The following is a 15,787-nucleotide window of genomic DNA, read 5'->3' as shown; positions in this document are numbered from 1 at the left end:
CTTCCCCATACCTCCTAAGGCAGAATTACAAATTTGGGCAAGGGTGATCTAATTATCCATGGCCATGGCCATAATGTTAGGGCTTGCTGGGAACAGGAAGACATCCTCTTGTTTCTTTCCCCTGAGTCCCAATGCCTTTACCCAGCCAGTCAGCACAGTCTGCTTACTGGAGAGCCTCATTTCTTCTTTTTTCATTGTTTTTCAATTCTCAAGGTCCACCCACCATGACAGCTTCTGGGCACTCGGACAAGAAGGACACACTTCAACAATGATTATCAGCCAATGGCTCCTGAATTTCCATTTGGATGGAATTAATACTCCCATCCCTATTCTGAAGTCCTGCAGACAGCCCAGACCTGGCCAGGGCTCCTCTTCATGTTGACTAAGTTGCAGTGTTCTCTATTCCTTCCACTCTCGGTGCTATGTCCAATGCCCAAATCCACCCCTTAAACAACTCACTATGGCTACCCCAAAGTGACCCTAGAAAAGTGACTTCCTGGGAAGCTGATAGAAGTGGTGACAGTTCAAGAAAAAGGAACTTACTAGCCCTGTGGTCTTGGGCAAGTCACAATCTCACTTAGCCTTCATTTCCTCAGCTGTAAAATGAGAATAATAATACTCCATCTCTTCTAAGTTATTAAAAATCGAGACAGTTTATAATATATAAAGTGTTTCACAAAGGACCTACTTGTACAAAAATAGTTACAGCTGCTCTTTTGGTGGTGGCAAAGAATTGGAAACTCAAGGGGATGTCCCTCAATGGGGGAATGGCTGAGCAAATTGTGGTGTATGATGGTGATGGGATACCATTGTGCTGTAAGGGATGATGGACAGGAGGAATTCAAAAGGAGCTGAAAAGACCTCCAGGAACTGAGGTAGAGTGAAATAAGCAGAACCAGGAAAACACTGTACACAGTGAGAACAATATTGTAGAACGTGAAAGGCTTGGCTACTCTCAGCAATACCATGGTATCCAGGACTTATGACAAAGAAGGCTGTCCACTTCCAGTGAAAGAACTATGGGAGTTGGAATACAGAAAAAAGCACACAATTTTTCACTTTTTTTTTTGGGGGGGGTGGTGATTTGATGTGATTATTCACTTACAAAAATGAACAATATGGAAATGTGTTTTGCATGATAATACATCTATGATCCAGATCAAATCTCCTGTCAGCACTGGGAAGGGGAAGGGACAGGAGGAAGGGAGATAAGTTTGATCATATAATTTAAGAAAACTTATATGGAAATTTATTACATGCAATTGGTAAAAAAAATGTTTTTAATTAAAAAAAATAATCAAGTGTTTCACAGACCACAGTTCTACAAATACCATCATTATTATGAACAATATAGGCTGATCCAGCCAGAATTGATTGGTTTCCTGGAGAGGGCACTGACTGTCCTCTTGCCTCTGCCCATTTCAAGAATGATTTAGTCTTGGGCAGCTAGGTAGCACAGTGGATAGAGTATCAGGCCCAGAATTGAGAAGACCTGAGTTTATATCTAGTCTCAAGACACAGCACAGCTGTGTGATCTGGGGCAAATAATTTAACCTCAATTGTCTAGCCCTTACCACTCTTCTGTATGAGAACTGATACTAAGATAGAAGGTAAAGGTTTAAAAAAAAGAATGGCTCAGTTTCAGTGGGAAATGGCTCTCTCCAAAGCAGTCTGCCTCCAAATCTAAAATGTAAGGCTTATCTGAAGGACAATAATGGGAATAAGAGCAGCTAGGTCATGTGGTAGATAGAGTGCTAAACCTGGAGTTAGGAAGGCTCATCTTCCTGAGTTCAAATCTGGATTCAGACACTTATTAGCTAAGAGACCCTGGGCAAGTCACTTAACTTGACTGTTTAGCTCTTGCTGCTCTTCTATCTTAGAATTGCTACTCAGACCGAAGGTAAGAGTTTGCGGGTTTTTGTTTTTTGTTTTTAAGAAAGAAAGAAAGTCTCAGAGAGTAGTGGGAGGTGGTTGATTCCAAAATCAGACTTCAGGGCAATCTGCCTCCATACCTAGAATCTAAAGCTCTTCTGGAGGGCAGTAATGAGACTAAGAGGCAACTAAGTGGTGCAGCAAATAAAGTGCTGGGCATGGAGTCAGAAGTATTAATCTTCCTGAGTTCAAATATGGCCTCAGACATTTACTAGCTATGGAACACTGGTCAAGTCACGTAATACTGTTTGTCTCAGTTTCCTCCTCTGTAAAATGAACTGGAGAAGGAAATGGCAAATGACTGCAGTATCTTTGCCAAGAAAACCCCAAATAGGGTCACAGAGTCAAACGACTAAAAAAAAAATGAATGAACTGACCTACCTATGCAGAATCAGAGCAATTTATACAATGATTGCTGTAATGTAAAGGAAAACAACTTTAAAGGACTTCAGAACTCTGACCAAAGATCAGCCATGAATCCAGAGAAATGAAAAAGTGGTGACCTATGGATATAGAATGAGGTGGTTACTTCATGTTTAACTGTGCTACTTTTTTATAAAAGAGGATTGGGCATAGGGCAAGGGGAGGAGATATTAAAGAATGACATAAATATTTTCAAAGAACGCTAAACAAAAAAATTTAATTAAATTTAAATTATTTTTTGAAGTTAAAAATATTTTTAAACTAATTAGGAGTTCAGTGAGGGAATAGAAGAGAAAAAAGCCATAAATGCTACTTGTATGATCTCAAACCAGAAACAATGCCTTCCTTTCTGTGCCTTTGCTGCTCCTGACCTCAGTTCTCCCATTCCTATGCTCCAACCCAGAGAAAATATGAGTCTTGATAAGATACTGTAGGTATTAAATACTTGGAGAGAAGACAGAGTTTCAGATGCAAAGCAGGACAATCACACTTTGCTTTTTTCCCAGACCTCTGGCCCCTAGACAGGTCCTACCTGGCCCTGAGCAAAGCCTCTGGAAGATGCAATAGGCTCCATATATGGCCAGAGGTGTCAGACCTCACTGGATGGATGGATGTGAGGGAGAAGCACTGAGTTCAATGAGCTCACAGCATTATTATTCATACATAAAAACATTTTCAAAGACCCACTTTCTAGCTGTGTGACCCTGGGTAAGTCACTTAACCCTAACTGCCTAGCTCTTACCATTCCTTTGCCTTGGAATCAGTTCTTAGCATTAATTCTAAGATAGAAGGCAAGGGTTTAAAATTGGAAAGGAAAGAGAAAGAAGGAAGGAAGGAAGGAAGGAAGGAAGGAAGGAAGGAAGGAAGGAAGGAAGGAAGGAAGGAAGGAAGGAAGGAAGGAAGGAAGGAAGGAAGGAAGGAAGGAAGGAAGGAAGGAAGGAAGGAAGGAAGAAAAGATATAAGCCTAGGGGCAGCTAGATAGCACAGTGGATAGTGTGCCAGGTCTAGAGTCAGGAGGACCTGAATTCAATTTTGACCTGAACTATTTCCTAGCTGTGTGACTTTGGACAAGTCACTTAACCCTTATTGCCTAGCCCTTACTGTTTTTCTGTCTTAGTATTAGTTCTAAAGTAAGGGTTAAAAAAAAAAGACAGAAAGTGGGGAGGGGAAAGAAACAAGCATTTATTAAACACCTTCTATGTGCCAGGAAGCAGATAGGCAGTTCAGTGGATAGAGCACTGGGCCTGGAGTCAGGAAGATCCCATTTCCAATCCAAAGAAATGCCTTTATCCCCTGAAGAAGAAAATAAGAAATAACTCCAAATCCCATGGACAATATAGGCATGCTATGGAGTTGGGAAGAGTTAGACATGCTTGAATAACAACAGATGGTCCAGGCATCGGGCTATCCTTACCCCAATCCTACGAAGTTGGTGCTGTTAGTATTTCCATTTCAGAATGATGGAAACTGAGGCAAACAGAGGTCAAGTGATTTGTTCAGGGTCACACAGCTAATAAATGTTTGAGATCAGATTTGAACTCAGATCTTCGGAGCTCAGGAAGGTTCACAGGTTATGTGTTGACAAGGAATACTATCAAGAAATGACTACTTTATAAAAACTAAAAACATCAGTAATTTTTTTTTAAACCCTTACCTTCTGTCTTGGAGTCAATACTGTATATTGGCTCCAAGGCAGAAGAGTGGTAAGGGCTAGGCAATGGGGATCAAGTGACTTGCCCAGGGTCACACAGCTGGGAAGTGTCTGAGGCCAGATTTGAACCTAGGACCTCCCATCTCTAGGGCTAGCTCTCAATCCACTGAGCTATCCAGCTGCCCCCAGTAATTTTTTTTTTTTAAAGAGAAATGCTTTTTGGCCAAAAAAAAATGGCCAAAAAAGCATTTGGCCAACTTGCTGCCTGGGTTAAGGAGAAGCGTCTCTCTCAGCCAAAAATGGAGAAATTTGAGATAAGTGCCATGGGGAGCATAGAAAGAGTGATGCAAAGGATCTTGGGCTGAAAAATCAGAATCAACAGAAGGAAATGCCCTGGAGAAGTACAAGTGACAAGACCACCCCAACCCTGACCCCCCAAAATGAGAACCAGCTCTGAGCTAAGTATCTAACATTCCCTGGTCCAACTTTCTAGCACTTGTGAAGGTCTCTGACCACTGGCTATCACCACTTTTAAAAGTATATATTTTTTTATTGTCCTGCAAAACACACTTCCAATATTGGTCATTGTTATAAAAGCAAACTTATACATAACCAAAACCCCAAAATAAAACCATAAATACACCGATGTGAAAGACGACTCCACCAGTTCTTTCTCTGGAGGTGGCTAGCATTCCCCATCATAGGTCTTCCAGGATTGTCCCAGATCATTGCATTGCTGAGAGTAACTGAGTTTTCACAGTTAATCATCATACAATATTACTGTTACTATGTACAATGTTCTCCCGGTTCTGCTTATGTCACTCTGCTTCAGTTCATGAAGTTATTTCCAGCTTTATCATTTCTTATAGCACAGTAGTATTCCATCACCAACATGTACCAAAATTTATTCAGCCATTCCCCAACAGACTGACATCACCTTAATTTCTAATTCTTCACCACCACAAAAAGAGCTACTATAAATATTTTTGTACAAGTAGGTCCTTTCCCCTTTTTTATTATCTCTTTGGGATACAGACCCAGGAGTGGTATTACCAGAACAATGGGTATACACAGTTTTACAGAACTATGTCTTTGGACTTAATTCCAAATTGCCCTCCAGAATGGTTGGATCAGTTCACAACTCCACCAACAATGCACTAGTGTCTCAATTCTGCCACATCGCTTCCAATATTTACAACTTTTCTTTATTGCCATATTGACCAGTCTGATAGGTGTGAGGCAGTTGCTTTAGCATTGTTTTAATTTGCATTCCTCTAATCAAGAGTGATTTAGAACATTTCATATGATTATTGATGACTTTGATTTCTTCATCTGAAAATTGTATATTCATGTCCTTGGACAATTTGTCAATGAGGAATGGCTTATATTCTTATAAATTTGACTTAGTTCCCTATAAAATTGAGAAATTAGACCTTTATCAGAGAAATTTATTATAAAAACTTTCCCCTAGTTTGTTATTTCCCTTCTAATCTTGGCCACATTAGTTTTATTTGTTCAAAAGCTTTTTTAATTTCAATATAATCAAAATTATTTTTAACATTTCACATCTTATAATATTGTCACTTTTAAAAATTGGTTTCTAACCCCTTTTTGAAAATTTATTTTTTAGTTCTTGTACAAATGTACTTCTTATCTGCATTCTGCTCTGAAAATATATGCATAGTTTTTCCTTTAAAAAAAAGTTGGTTTCTATTTCTAGGCTCAGATGTTCTGCCTAGAGGCAAGTGAACCAGGAATACAGAGATGGGCTTATTTCTAAGAGCCATAAGCCAAGCCCAGGGGAAACACTCATCAGAACACTCCCCTCCTCTTCTCCATCCCTTGGCACTTACCTGGCCTAGGAGGGCATGGGGTACATGAATTCAGGCCCCAGAAGGCCCCCACACTCCCACAGCAGTCCTCTTGCCTGGTCAGCTCCTGTAAGGGGTTGGCACACTAGAAAGGGAAAACAGTAGATGCTCAGCAACCTGCTTCCTTCTTCCTTGATATCATCCATGTGGTAGAGCTCAGTTCTTAGAGGATGAGTGGGCAAACTTGGGCATATAAGATTATTCCCTAACTCCAGCAGAGAATTCTCAGAAGGAAGAAACAAAAGAAAGGGGTCTTGTAGAATGAAGAGAAAATGAAATCCAGTGGCCACCCTCTAGCAGGTCCTGGAATGCTCTCTCTCTCCTCATCTCTGTCTCTTTGCTTCCTTCAAGTCCCAGGTAAAATCTCATCACTTACAAGAAGCTTTCCCCCATCATCTTTAATTCCAGTGTTGTCTAATGTCTGTTGGTTATCTCTAATTTATCCACTATATATCTTCTTTATATATAATTGTTTGTATACTGCCCCCCCCCAAAAGACTGTGCATTCCTTCAGATCAAGGACTGTCTTTTGCCTGTTGAGGAAGCTAACATTTTTCAAAAGTTCCAGATGGCTCAGTGGATAGAATACCAGATGTGGAGATGGGAGATCCTGGGTTCAAATCTGACCTCAGATATTTCCCAGTTGTGTGACTCTGGTCAAGTCACTTGACCCCAATTAACTAGCTCTTAATAACTCTTCTGCTTAGAACTGATACTTAGTATTGTTTCTAAGACAGAAGATAAGGGTTTTAAAAAACAAATAAATGTTAGCTGACTAGGTCTAGAACTGAAAGGGACCACAAAGGCTATTTAGTCGAAGACCCCTATATTACAGATAAGGAAAGCAAGACCTAAGGAGACTAAAAGACTAGTCTAAGGTCATAAAAGAAATAATCATCAGATGTGGGGTTTGAACCTTGTTCTCTGACCCCACAGCCAGTATTCCTTTTATTAGACCATGCTCTTTTTCTTCAGGCTAAAATCAATCAGGAAAAGCTGGACAGGGGAGGTAGGTATAGAAACAGAGATATAAGAAAGCAAATAATTTCCCATACGGAAAAAAACATTTCTGTTGATGACTCTGCTTCCCCACACCATCCTCCAAGTACCCTCCTCCAAAGAAGGGAGTAGGGAATGAGATAATGAGCAGTAATGACCTTAGAGATTGCACCACCCAGCTAAACTCCAGGCTACTTTCATTTTTGTTACTGTTGTTCAGTGATCTCAGGCATGACTGACTCTTTGTGACCTCAAGCAAATTGTCTCAAGCAATTTTCCATCCTTAGTTTTACCACCTGGGAAAATGGTCCTAACACTCCCACTCCAGCCTCTCATGCCATGGAAAGAGTGATGGATTTAAAATCAGAGACTCAAGGTTCAAATAGTGTCTCTGTCATTTATTACCTCTGTTTCTCCAACTATAAAATGAGAAGAGTGGATTAGATGACTTCTAAGTTTCTTTCCCTAAATGGTAAAACTGGAAGGAGAAGGAAAGAAGGAAGGATGGAAAAGGAAAAGGAAAGACAATTTCATGTCCAAACTCAACAGATACCCAAACAATCCTAGGCCAGTGACTGACAAAGACTGGGTCCTCACCTGTGCATTCACTGAGTTCTGATAGCACCTGCCAAGTAGCCCCTCAGGATTGGGGAAAGATGGCGGTGGTGGCTGAGGAGGCTCCCTTGTCTGTGAGGTGATGGCGTTGCTATCCTGCTGGTCTTGGCCAGGCTGGGAAGGGAGCCAGGGTGCAGGTCTGGCCTCCACACTGTTCTCCTCAGGGGGCTCAGTCTCCCCCCGAACTCTTGCCACCTGGTGGATCTGAACTGTGGCTTCTGGAGGGTGATGAATGTGCACCTTCACCAGGGAGGGGTTCACAGAGGCTGGAAAAAAGTATCAGGGTCACCATCAGTTAAAAAAAGGCTTCCTCAATATCAGGAATCTAGGATCTATCAGTCAGTCAGTCAATAAAAATCTATTAAGTATTTACTATATGCCAGGCACTATGTTAAGTACTAGAGATACACAAAGAGCCAGTGGGGCATTGGACCTTTTTCTAAAATATCGATTTCACCACATTACATCCATTAAACATTTTTCACTCTCTCTGTGCCGACTACGGTAGTGAAGGCAAGGCAACCATGAAAGCAGGAAGGACCCACCATTTCAGTTCCCCTTCCCATCTTGCTGAGGGCTCATACCCCAGGTTCCTGCCTCAGTGCTCCCTCTGGCTCACTTGGTGCCAGTGTGACACAGGGAGGAAGGAGCTGGGAAGCCACAGAGTTCCAAACCCATCATTGGTTCCCATCGGAGCCCATGCTCACCCAGTTGGTTGGAGAGGGGCAACATGTAGATGGACTGTCTCAAAGAACCTTCAGGCTTGGCCTGGGGATGGGATCTCTCTGGCAACTTTCTGTCCAGTGGAAGAGCTGGCAAATGGCAGAACTTCCCTGTGGAGTTGGCAGGGCACCAGCACTCATCCCTCCCAATGCAGCGGCCTCCATTCAGGCAGGGGATCTGGCAAAAGTCTGTAACATCAACATTTAAAGTGAGTACCAATGGAATGTCAATGGGAATATCCACATCTCCTCTATTCAGAGGGAAGATGTACATGTTCTGTCCTTGTCCCAGCCCTTTCCTCTATGATTTTAGGTCAAATCAGGAAGCTCAGGCTAAAGCAGTGCTTGGGAAAATGTTCTGAAAGCAAAAATTGTGGGGAGAGGAGGGAAATGGGTGAAATGCAGCTGGCCAAAGGGCACAATGGCCTTGGAACCCTGGGAAGAGCCTTTGTCAATTTTGTTGTTCTTCCGTCATTCAGTCCTATTGGACTCTTCATGACTGTGTAGACCATCATGTCCACAGAGTTTTCTTGACAAAGATAGAGAAGTGGTTTGCCATTTCCTTCTCCATTGGGTTAAGGCAAACAGAAGTTAGTGACTTGCCCAGGGTCACATAGCTACTAAGTGTCTGAGACCAGATTTGAATTCAAGAAGATGAATCTTTCTGACTTTAGATCCTGCACTCTATCCACTGCACCGCCTAACTGTCTCATGCATTTTTACTTATCTATTTATATTTTACTTATTTATATTTACTTAATTATATTTATATATATTACTTATTATTTACTTACTTATTATACTATACTAATAATTATTCTCATTACATGAATAATTATATCATAAAAACTTGTGTACATTAATTCAGTGACAGTTTGGTGCCAGAGTGGATTTTTTTTTTAACCCTTAACTTCCATCTTGGAATCAATACTGTGTATTGGTTCTAAGGCAGAAGAGCAGTAAGGGCTAGGCAGTGGGGGTTATGTGACTTGTCCAGGGTCGTGTCTGAGGCCAGATTTGAATCAGGGACCTCCTGTCTCTGGGCCTGGTTCCCCATCCACTGAGCCACCCAGCAGTTCCCTTAAAAGCAGGAATTTTTAAAGGATGAAGAAAAGATGATGATGATGATGATTAGCATTTTTACAGCTAGGTTTTCCTGGAGTCAGGAAGACTTAGGTTCAAATTTGGCCTCAAATACTTCATTCACATTCATTCAAATATAAACATTTACAACTTGATGCCACCACACATCTCCAGGCTTATTTTATACAATTTCCTGACATATCCTTAATATTTTGAACCAAAATAGACTTCATGTTCCTCAAACAAACCCTGTACATTGCTGCTTCTGTCTCTTACTTTTTATATTCTATATGTATATTTTATATGATTATAATAGTATAAGGTATATTATATGCTATTAAAAGTATATTTTATCTTATTTCTTTATAATCTTTCCTAGCCTTTATTTAGGACAACTAGATAGTACAGTGAATAGATTACCAAACCTTAAGTCAGAAAAATCTGTGTTCAAATCTGGCCTCAGACCCTTACTGGCTGTATCACCTTGGGTAATTCACTTGACCCTATTTGCCTCGGTTCCTCATCTGAAAAATGAGCCAGAGAAAAAAATGGCAAACCAATCCAGTGTTTTTGTCAAGAGAACTCCAAATGGGGTCATGAAGAGTCAGACATGACTGAAAACACCTAAACAACAACTATTCTTTATACTCCTTTTCTCCCCATCTTCCCAGGTTCCACTCCTCACCTCTGCATGAAATTCTACCCATCCTTTAAAGCCCAACCCAAATATCGCCACTTCCATGAAGCCTTCCATGACTCTGCACGTCAATAACCTTTGTTCCATTGAACCGTACCATGTAAACTTCACAAGGCGCTTTGTTTCTCTCCTCTCAAGACTCTTATTTGTTACTTTGCATGCTGGGAAAGAGTGAAGGTAAAAGAAGGGGACAGCAGAGGATGAGACGGATAGATAGTGTCATGGAAACAATGAACATGAACTCGGACAGACTTCAGAAGGTAATAGAGAACGGATGGGAATCGGGTCCATGGAATCATGAAGTCTCAGGTCTATGACTAAGTAAATCCAGGTATCTGCCTATATGTGATGTTTTCCCTACTGTCTAATGCAGGAAACTTAATTATATAACCTTATATAATTGCATAAATTATATGGTATTAGCATTATATACCACATTAATGCAATTATATATTGTATTAATTATTAAATTATGGTTTTATGAATTATATAAACTTTATGAGGATGTCTTATGCAAGCTTTGTATCCCCCTCCCAAATGCTTAGTGCTGGACAAAGTTGGAGCTCAATAAATATTAGTTGAATTAAATTGAAAGGGACGACTTTTCCTTTCCCCTTACTCATTGCATTCTCTTCCCTCTAACTCTAATATAGCCCCAAGGAGACCTTTCCAGTGTTGGGTACAGAGAAGAAAGGAGCGTGTGTGACTCACAGATTCGGAAGCCAGATTTGGGGTCATGTCCATGGCCTCCCTGACTGTAGAGGGTGGTTGTATCCCCTTTGGAGCAGTCATTGGTGCATCGTCCATTGGTACAGGTCTGTTTGCAGATGGTCGGGGTGAAGACAATCTTGATTTTCTTGATTTTCTCAGTCAGGTTTAGGCCTGTATTGAGATATTATAGAACCAAAGGATTAGAAAATCCTCATCATGGCTAACTGAGAACTGTTTAGAGCTCGTGTACATTAATTCAGTGGCAACTGGGTGACACAGTGGATAAGGATGCTAGGGCTAGGGTCAGGAAGACTCATCTTCCTGAGTTCAAATCTGGCCTCAGACACTTACTAGCTGTGGGTCCTGGGCAAGTCACTTAACCATGTTTGCCTCATTTTCCTCATCTGTAAAAATAGGCAGAGAAAGAAATGGCAAACTATTCCAGTATCATTGTCAGGACAACCCCAAATGAGATTATTTTATTACAAAAATAAATAATAGGAAAATAGGTATCAAGTGATAATACATGTATAACCCAGTGGAATTACTCCAAAGGGCTGATGATGAAAAATGTTGTCCACCTCCAGAGAAAGAACTGATGGAGTCTGAGTGCAGACTGACATTTTTCACTTGATTTCTTTTACAAGTTTTTTCTTGTATGTACAATATATGTCTTCTTTCATAGCATGAGGAATATGAAATATGTATTGAATGACTGCACTGGTATAACCTATACTATCCCAGAGGAAAGAGGGAGGGAGAGAATCTGGATCACAAAATGTTGGAAAACAATTGTCAAAAATTGTTTCAATATGTAATTGATGGGGGAAAGAAAACCCAAAATGGGGTCACAAAGGGTTGGACACAATTGAAATGACTGAACAATAACACATTAATTCAAGAGGCAGCTTGGCCTAGTGGACAAAGAGATGATCTGAATCAATCCAGGACCCAGGACAACCTGGGTTCAAGTCTTACCTCTGACACAAGGTCACAACCTCTCTGTGCCTCCAGGTGGCTTTCTAAGGATGTATATAATCAAGTGATCTGCTTGCTAAGGGGTATTTCTTCATCAGGAGTTCCCCTTTCCAAAAGAAACCACAGATCCATCCAATCATACATAATTTCATCCGAGATATTCAACAACCTAGGGAAGTCGGTTCTACAGGTGTTAGCATTTCCATATTACTCATGAGGAAACTGGGGCTCAGGGAGCTTATGTGACTTGCCCAGGGTCACCTAAACATCAGATGCAATATTTGAAACAAGGACTTCCTGACTCAGAGTCTATCAGTTAGTAAGTACTTCTAAAACTGGGAATTATTTATTTAATTATTTTAAGGTATTGCAGATATTAATATAACAAATTAAATAATTTCTGATCCCGAGAACCTTACATCCTAACGGGGAAAGAATAATGACATTGCTGTTCATCTTTTGTTTTTAAAGAGGACCAATAACCTCAAAGGGTGATGACTTGACTTGCTTATGAATTGGATTAAAATCATCAGCCTCACTCTCTCTTCCAGAAACATCCATGTCCAGTGGCAGGACAAAGGTTAGAATGATTGGTGATAGCCTGGGATGCAGGGGGTGACCTTGGCATCTTCCAAGTCTGACCAAGTGCTGAGTGCTCCATAAAGCCTGCTTGGCTGTCTTCATGGCCATTGAAATAAATTGTTCTCATCCACCCACTCCATCAGGGGACATCTTCCCATGTTAGGTATAGCTGTCCCCTATAGATATCACTGCTGGCTCTGTGGCCCATTGGTTATCCTCAAACTGGTTTAGGCTGCCTACCAAGATAGTTTTACTGGAGTGAAGTCGCTTGTGCATGCTACAACTTCTTGGAGACCCGGAGGAGAATTGAGTTCTGGTAGACACCAAAGGTGGTCTGCAAAGGACTCAACAAGCCCTCACACCAGAAGTGCTAGGATTCCCTGAACACCCCATACACTCTAATAATAATAATGAATATACAAGTATATACAGAATAATTACAAATTGAAGAACTACAAATGAACATAAAATAGTTAAAGGCAAAGTAGTCTGGGAGAAAGGACACCAGAAGCTGGGGGGATCAGAAAAGTCTTTGTGGAGAAGGCAATGGTCCAGAGGCATCTTGAAGGCTGAGAGGTATTCTATGAGATAAACATAAGGAGGGAGTTCATTCTAGTAAGTGGGAGGAACCATACACTTCAAAGGTGTGGGAATGGGGGCAGCTATGTGGATTAGTGATTAGAGAACCAGATATGGAGATATAAGGTCCTGGGTTCAAATTTGGCCTAGTTGTATGACCCTGGGCAAGTCACTTAAGCCCCATTGACCAGTTCTTACTGCTCTTCACTCTTGGTACCAGTAGTTGGTATAAATGCTGAGACAGACAATAAGGTATTTTGTTTTGTTTTTTTAAATTAGAGGTTGTGAGTAAACCAAGGTACCATCAAGCATTTATTAAGCACCTCATATATGTAGGATTTGTGGGAGAATCCAAGAGAAACAGAAACCTGGGCTCCCTGCCCTTGAGAAACTAACAGTCCGAGTCAGGGATTGGCCACTTCTTTGGAACAGGGTGCCAAGTTGCTGACCATTGTTCTTTTGGTTCAGAGGCAAAAGCTCTCCTCTTTTCAAAAGGCATATAACCTCTGACAGAGTTTAGTCTGCCAGTCCTTCACACCTTAATATGAATGACTCTAATCAAATAAAATTGCTTTCCTCCTGGATGAGATCAACCACTCTGAGTGAATGGAAGTCTTGATCGAGACTTTCTTCTCCATTCCTGCTGCCATCGCCCTTGTTCAGGCCCTCATTACCTCATACGTTGACTATTGCAAGAGTTTGCTAACTGGTCTCCCTGACTCCCATCTCCTCCCCCTCCAATCCATCCTGTCCTTCTGCCAGATTGCTCTTCCTACATCGCCTCTTTGATCATATTACTCCTCCGATTAAACTCCTTCGTCAACCCAATAAAATGCCCCAGAAAATGCCTCACTCCAACTGCCCCAAACTGCCCCAGAAAGAACTGCATACCCTAAAATAAAAAATAAATGGAACAGAGGCAGCTAGGTGGCTCAGTGAATTGAGAGTCAGGACTAGAGACCGGCAGTCCTGGGTTCAAATGTGACCTCAGACACTGCTTACTTGTGTGATCCTGGGCAAGTCACTTAACTATTGCCTGGACCTTACTACTTTTCTGCCTTGAAGCGAATATACAGTATGATTCTAAGATGGAAGGTAAGGGTTAAAAAAAGAAAGTAAATGTAGCAAAAATATAAAGATTAAGCAGGACTGAAGGAAGAGAGATAAGACAATCTCAGCTTATACTTTCGTGGAAGTGGGAGGTCCACAAGTGTTACACAATGCACATGTTTTCTGGGTAACACAAGTGTTACACAATGCACATGTTGTTCAAGGTATTCATTAGTTGGGATGATTTTTTTTTCCTCTCTAAAAAAATTCCATTTGTTGCATGCTATGACTCTGAGAGGGGAAAAGTGAGGGATACTTGGGATAACTATGTCGACATAAGATAGAAAATATCAATAAAACTTTTAAAAAATACAAACAGCCCAACCCTATGTTTGCCTCAGTTTCCTTAACTATAAAACTGGGATAATGAGAGTATATACCTTGCAGGGTTGTGTGAAAGTCAAATGAGGTGATATATATATATATATATATAGCATTTGACACAGGCCTTGGAACATAGCAGGTGCTGTATGAATGTGTATCCCTCCCTCTTTCTTATAGAACAAGTTTTATATTATCCAGCAGTTCTCAAAGTGGGGTCTGGAAACCTTGGAGGGTCCCTGAGATCCTTTCAGGGGCTCCACAAGGTCAACAGTAATCTGAATGTTTAGTTTTTTTTAGTATTTAGTTTAGTTTTGTATTTGTAGAATAATACTAAGATACCCTCATTTTAAATTAAGTCAGTATGGCTAGATATAGCCCAAATTAACTGAATTCAGCTCTTTGAGAGATTCTCAATTTTTAAGAGTTTTAAAGGAGACTGGAAACCAATAAGTGGAAGAACTACTAATCTAATGGACTGAAAGACAGCCTGGACTCATACCCAAGCTCCTTAACTTTCAGGAAAACTTTCCTACACTTTCTAGAGGATATCAACCAGTCCTCACTAGGGCATCTCCTCTTCCTTGTTCACAAGATCCACTGCACCAATAATGGGATAGGTGGGAGCTGTTTCTTAGGGTGGGTACATTTCTTTGCCATATTGATCTTTCTTCCCTATCAAGATAATGGAGCTTCAGGGAAAGCTAGATGGTTCAGTGGATAGAGTCAGGCCTGGAGATGGGAGGTCTGGGGTTCAAATTTGACCTGAGACATTTCCTAGCTGAGTGATCCTGGGCATTGCCTAGCTCTTTCTGCTCTTCTGTCTTGGAGGAGATAGTTAGAATTGAGTCTAAGACAAAAGTTAAGGGTTAAAAAAAAAAGGATAATGGAGCCTGTGGATTTCTATCTTGGTACAAATGAATTTGGGCATCTCTCCTGTCCAACCTTCTCTCATTGAGCCTTGAATTTCTTTCCTTTCTCAGTCACGTTCTATCTTTCCATCTCTCTCCACAAGCTCCAAATCATTCTTTCTCTCTCTCATCAAGGCCCCAAATCACCATCACTCTCCTTTATTTCTCACTGAGGCAGTAAGACTCTTGCCTCCTACTATTTCTGAGGCACTGACTCTCATGCCTCAGACCACATGGCTCGGCTACCCAACAGTCGCTTAATAAATATTTGTTGACTGATTGACTGCTTCAAGGCTCTGATTCTTTTGCCTCAGACCACATGGCCCCACTTCAAGGCTCCAACTCTCTAGCCTTGGATCATATGGCCCAACTTCAAAGCTCCATCTTTCTTCAAGGTCCCATTGGGGTCCACCCTCTTGGTGCACTAAGTTCCTAGTGTCTTTTTTTATTTCTTTTCCTTAAAACTTTACCTTCTGTCTTAGAATCAACAGTAAATATCAGGTTCCAGGGAGAAGCATGATAAGAGCTAGGCAACTGGGGGTAAGCGACTTGCCTAGGAACACACAGTTAGGAAGTATCTGAGGCCAGCTTTGAACCCAGAA

The 15,787-nt window shown here is 41.0% G+C and overlaps 1 protein-coding gene across 1 annotated transcript in view; it reads right to left on the bottom strand.

The window, feature by feature from the left end:
- LTBP2 (latent transforming growth factor beta binding protein 2) overlaps positions 1-15,787 on the bottom strand; it is a 190,793-nt gene that overhangs the window by 87,003 nt on the left and 88,003 nt on the right. The window contains exons 5-8 of the mRNA XM_007472818.2: positions 10,705-10,875; positions 8,199-8,402; positions 7,474-7,757; positions 5,860-5,962 (exon numbers count right to left, since the gene is read on the bottom strand). Coding sequence (XP_007472880.2) covers positions 5,860-5,962; positions 7,474-7,757; positions 8,199-8,402; positions 10,705-10,875 — 762 coding nt within the window. The remainder of the gene's footprint in view (positions 1-5,859; positions 5,963-7,473; positions 7,758-8,198; positions 8,403-10,704; positions 10,876-15,787) is intronic.

The sequence above is a fragment of the Monodelphis domestica genome, chromosome 1 (assembly GCF_027887165.1).
Source record: "Monodelphis domestica isolate mMonDom1 chromosome 1, mMonDom1.pri, whole genome shotgun sequence".
Classification (NCBI taxonomy): Eukaryota; Metazoa; Chordata; class Mammalia; order Didelphimorphia; family Didelphidae; genus Monodelphis; species Monodelphis domestica.
This window is presented reverse-complemented; position numbering and strand designations above follow the sequence as displayed.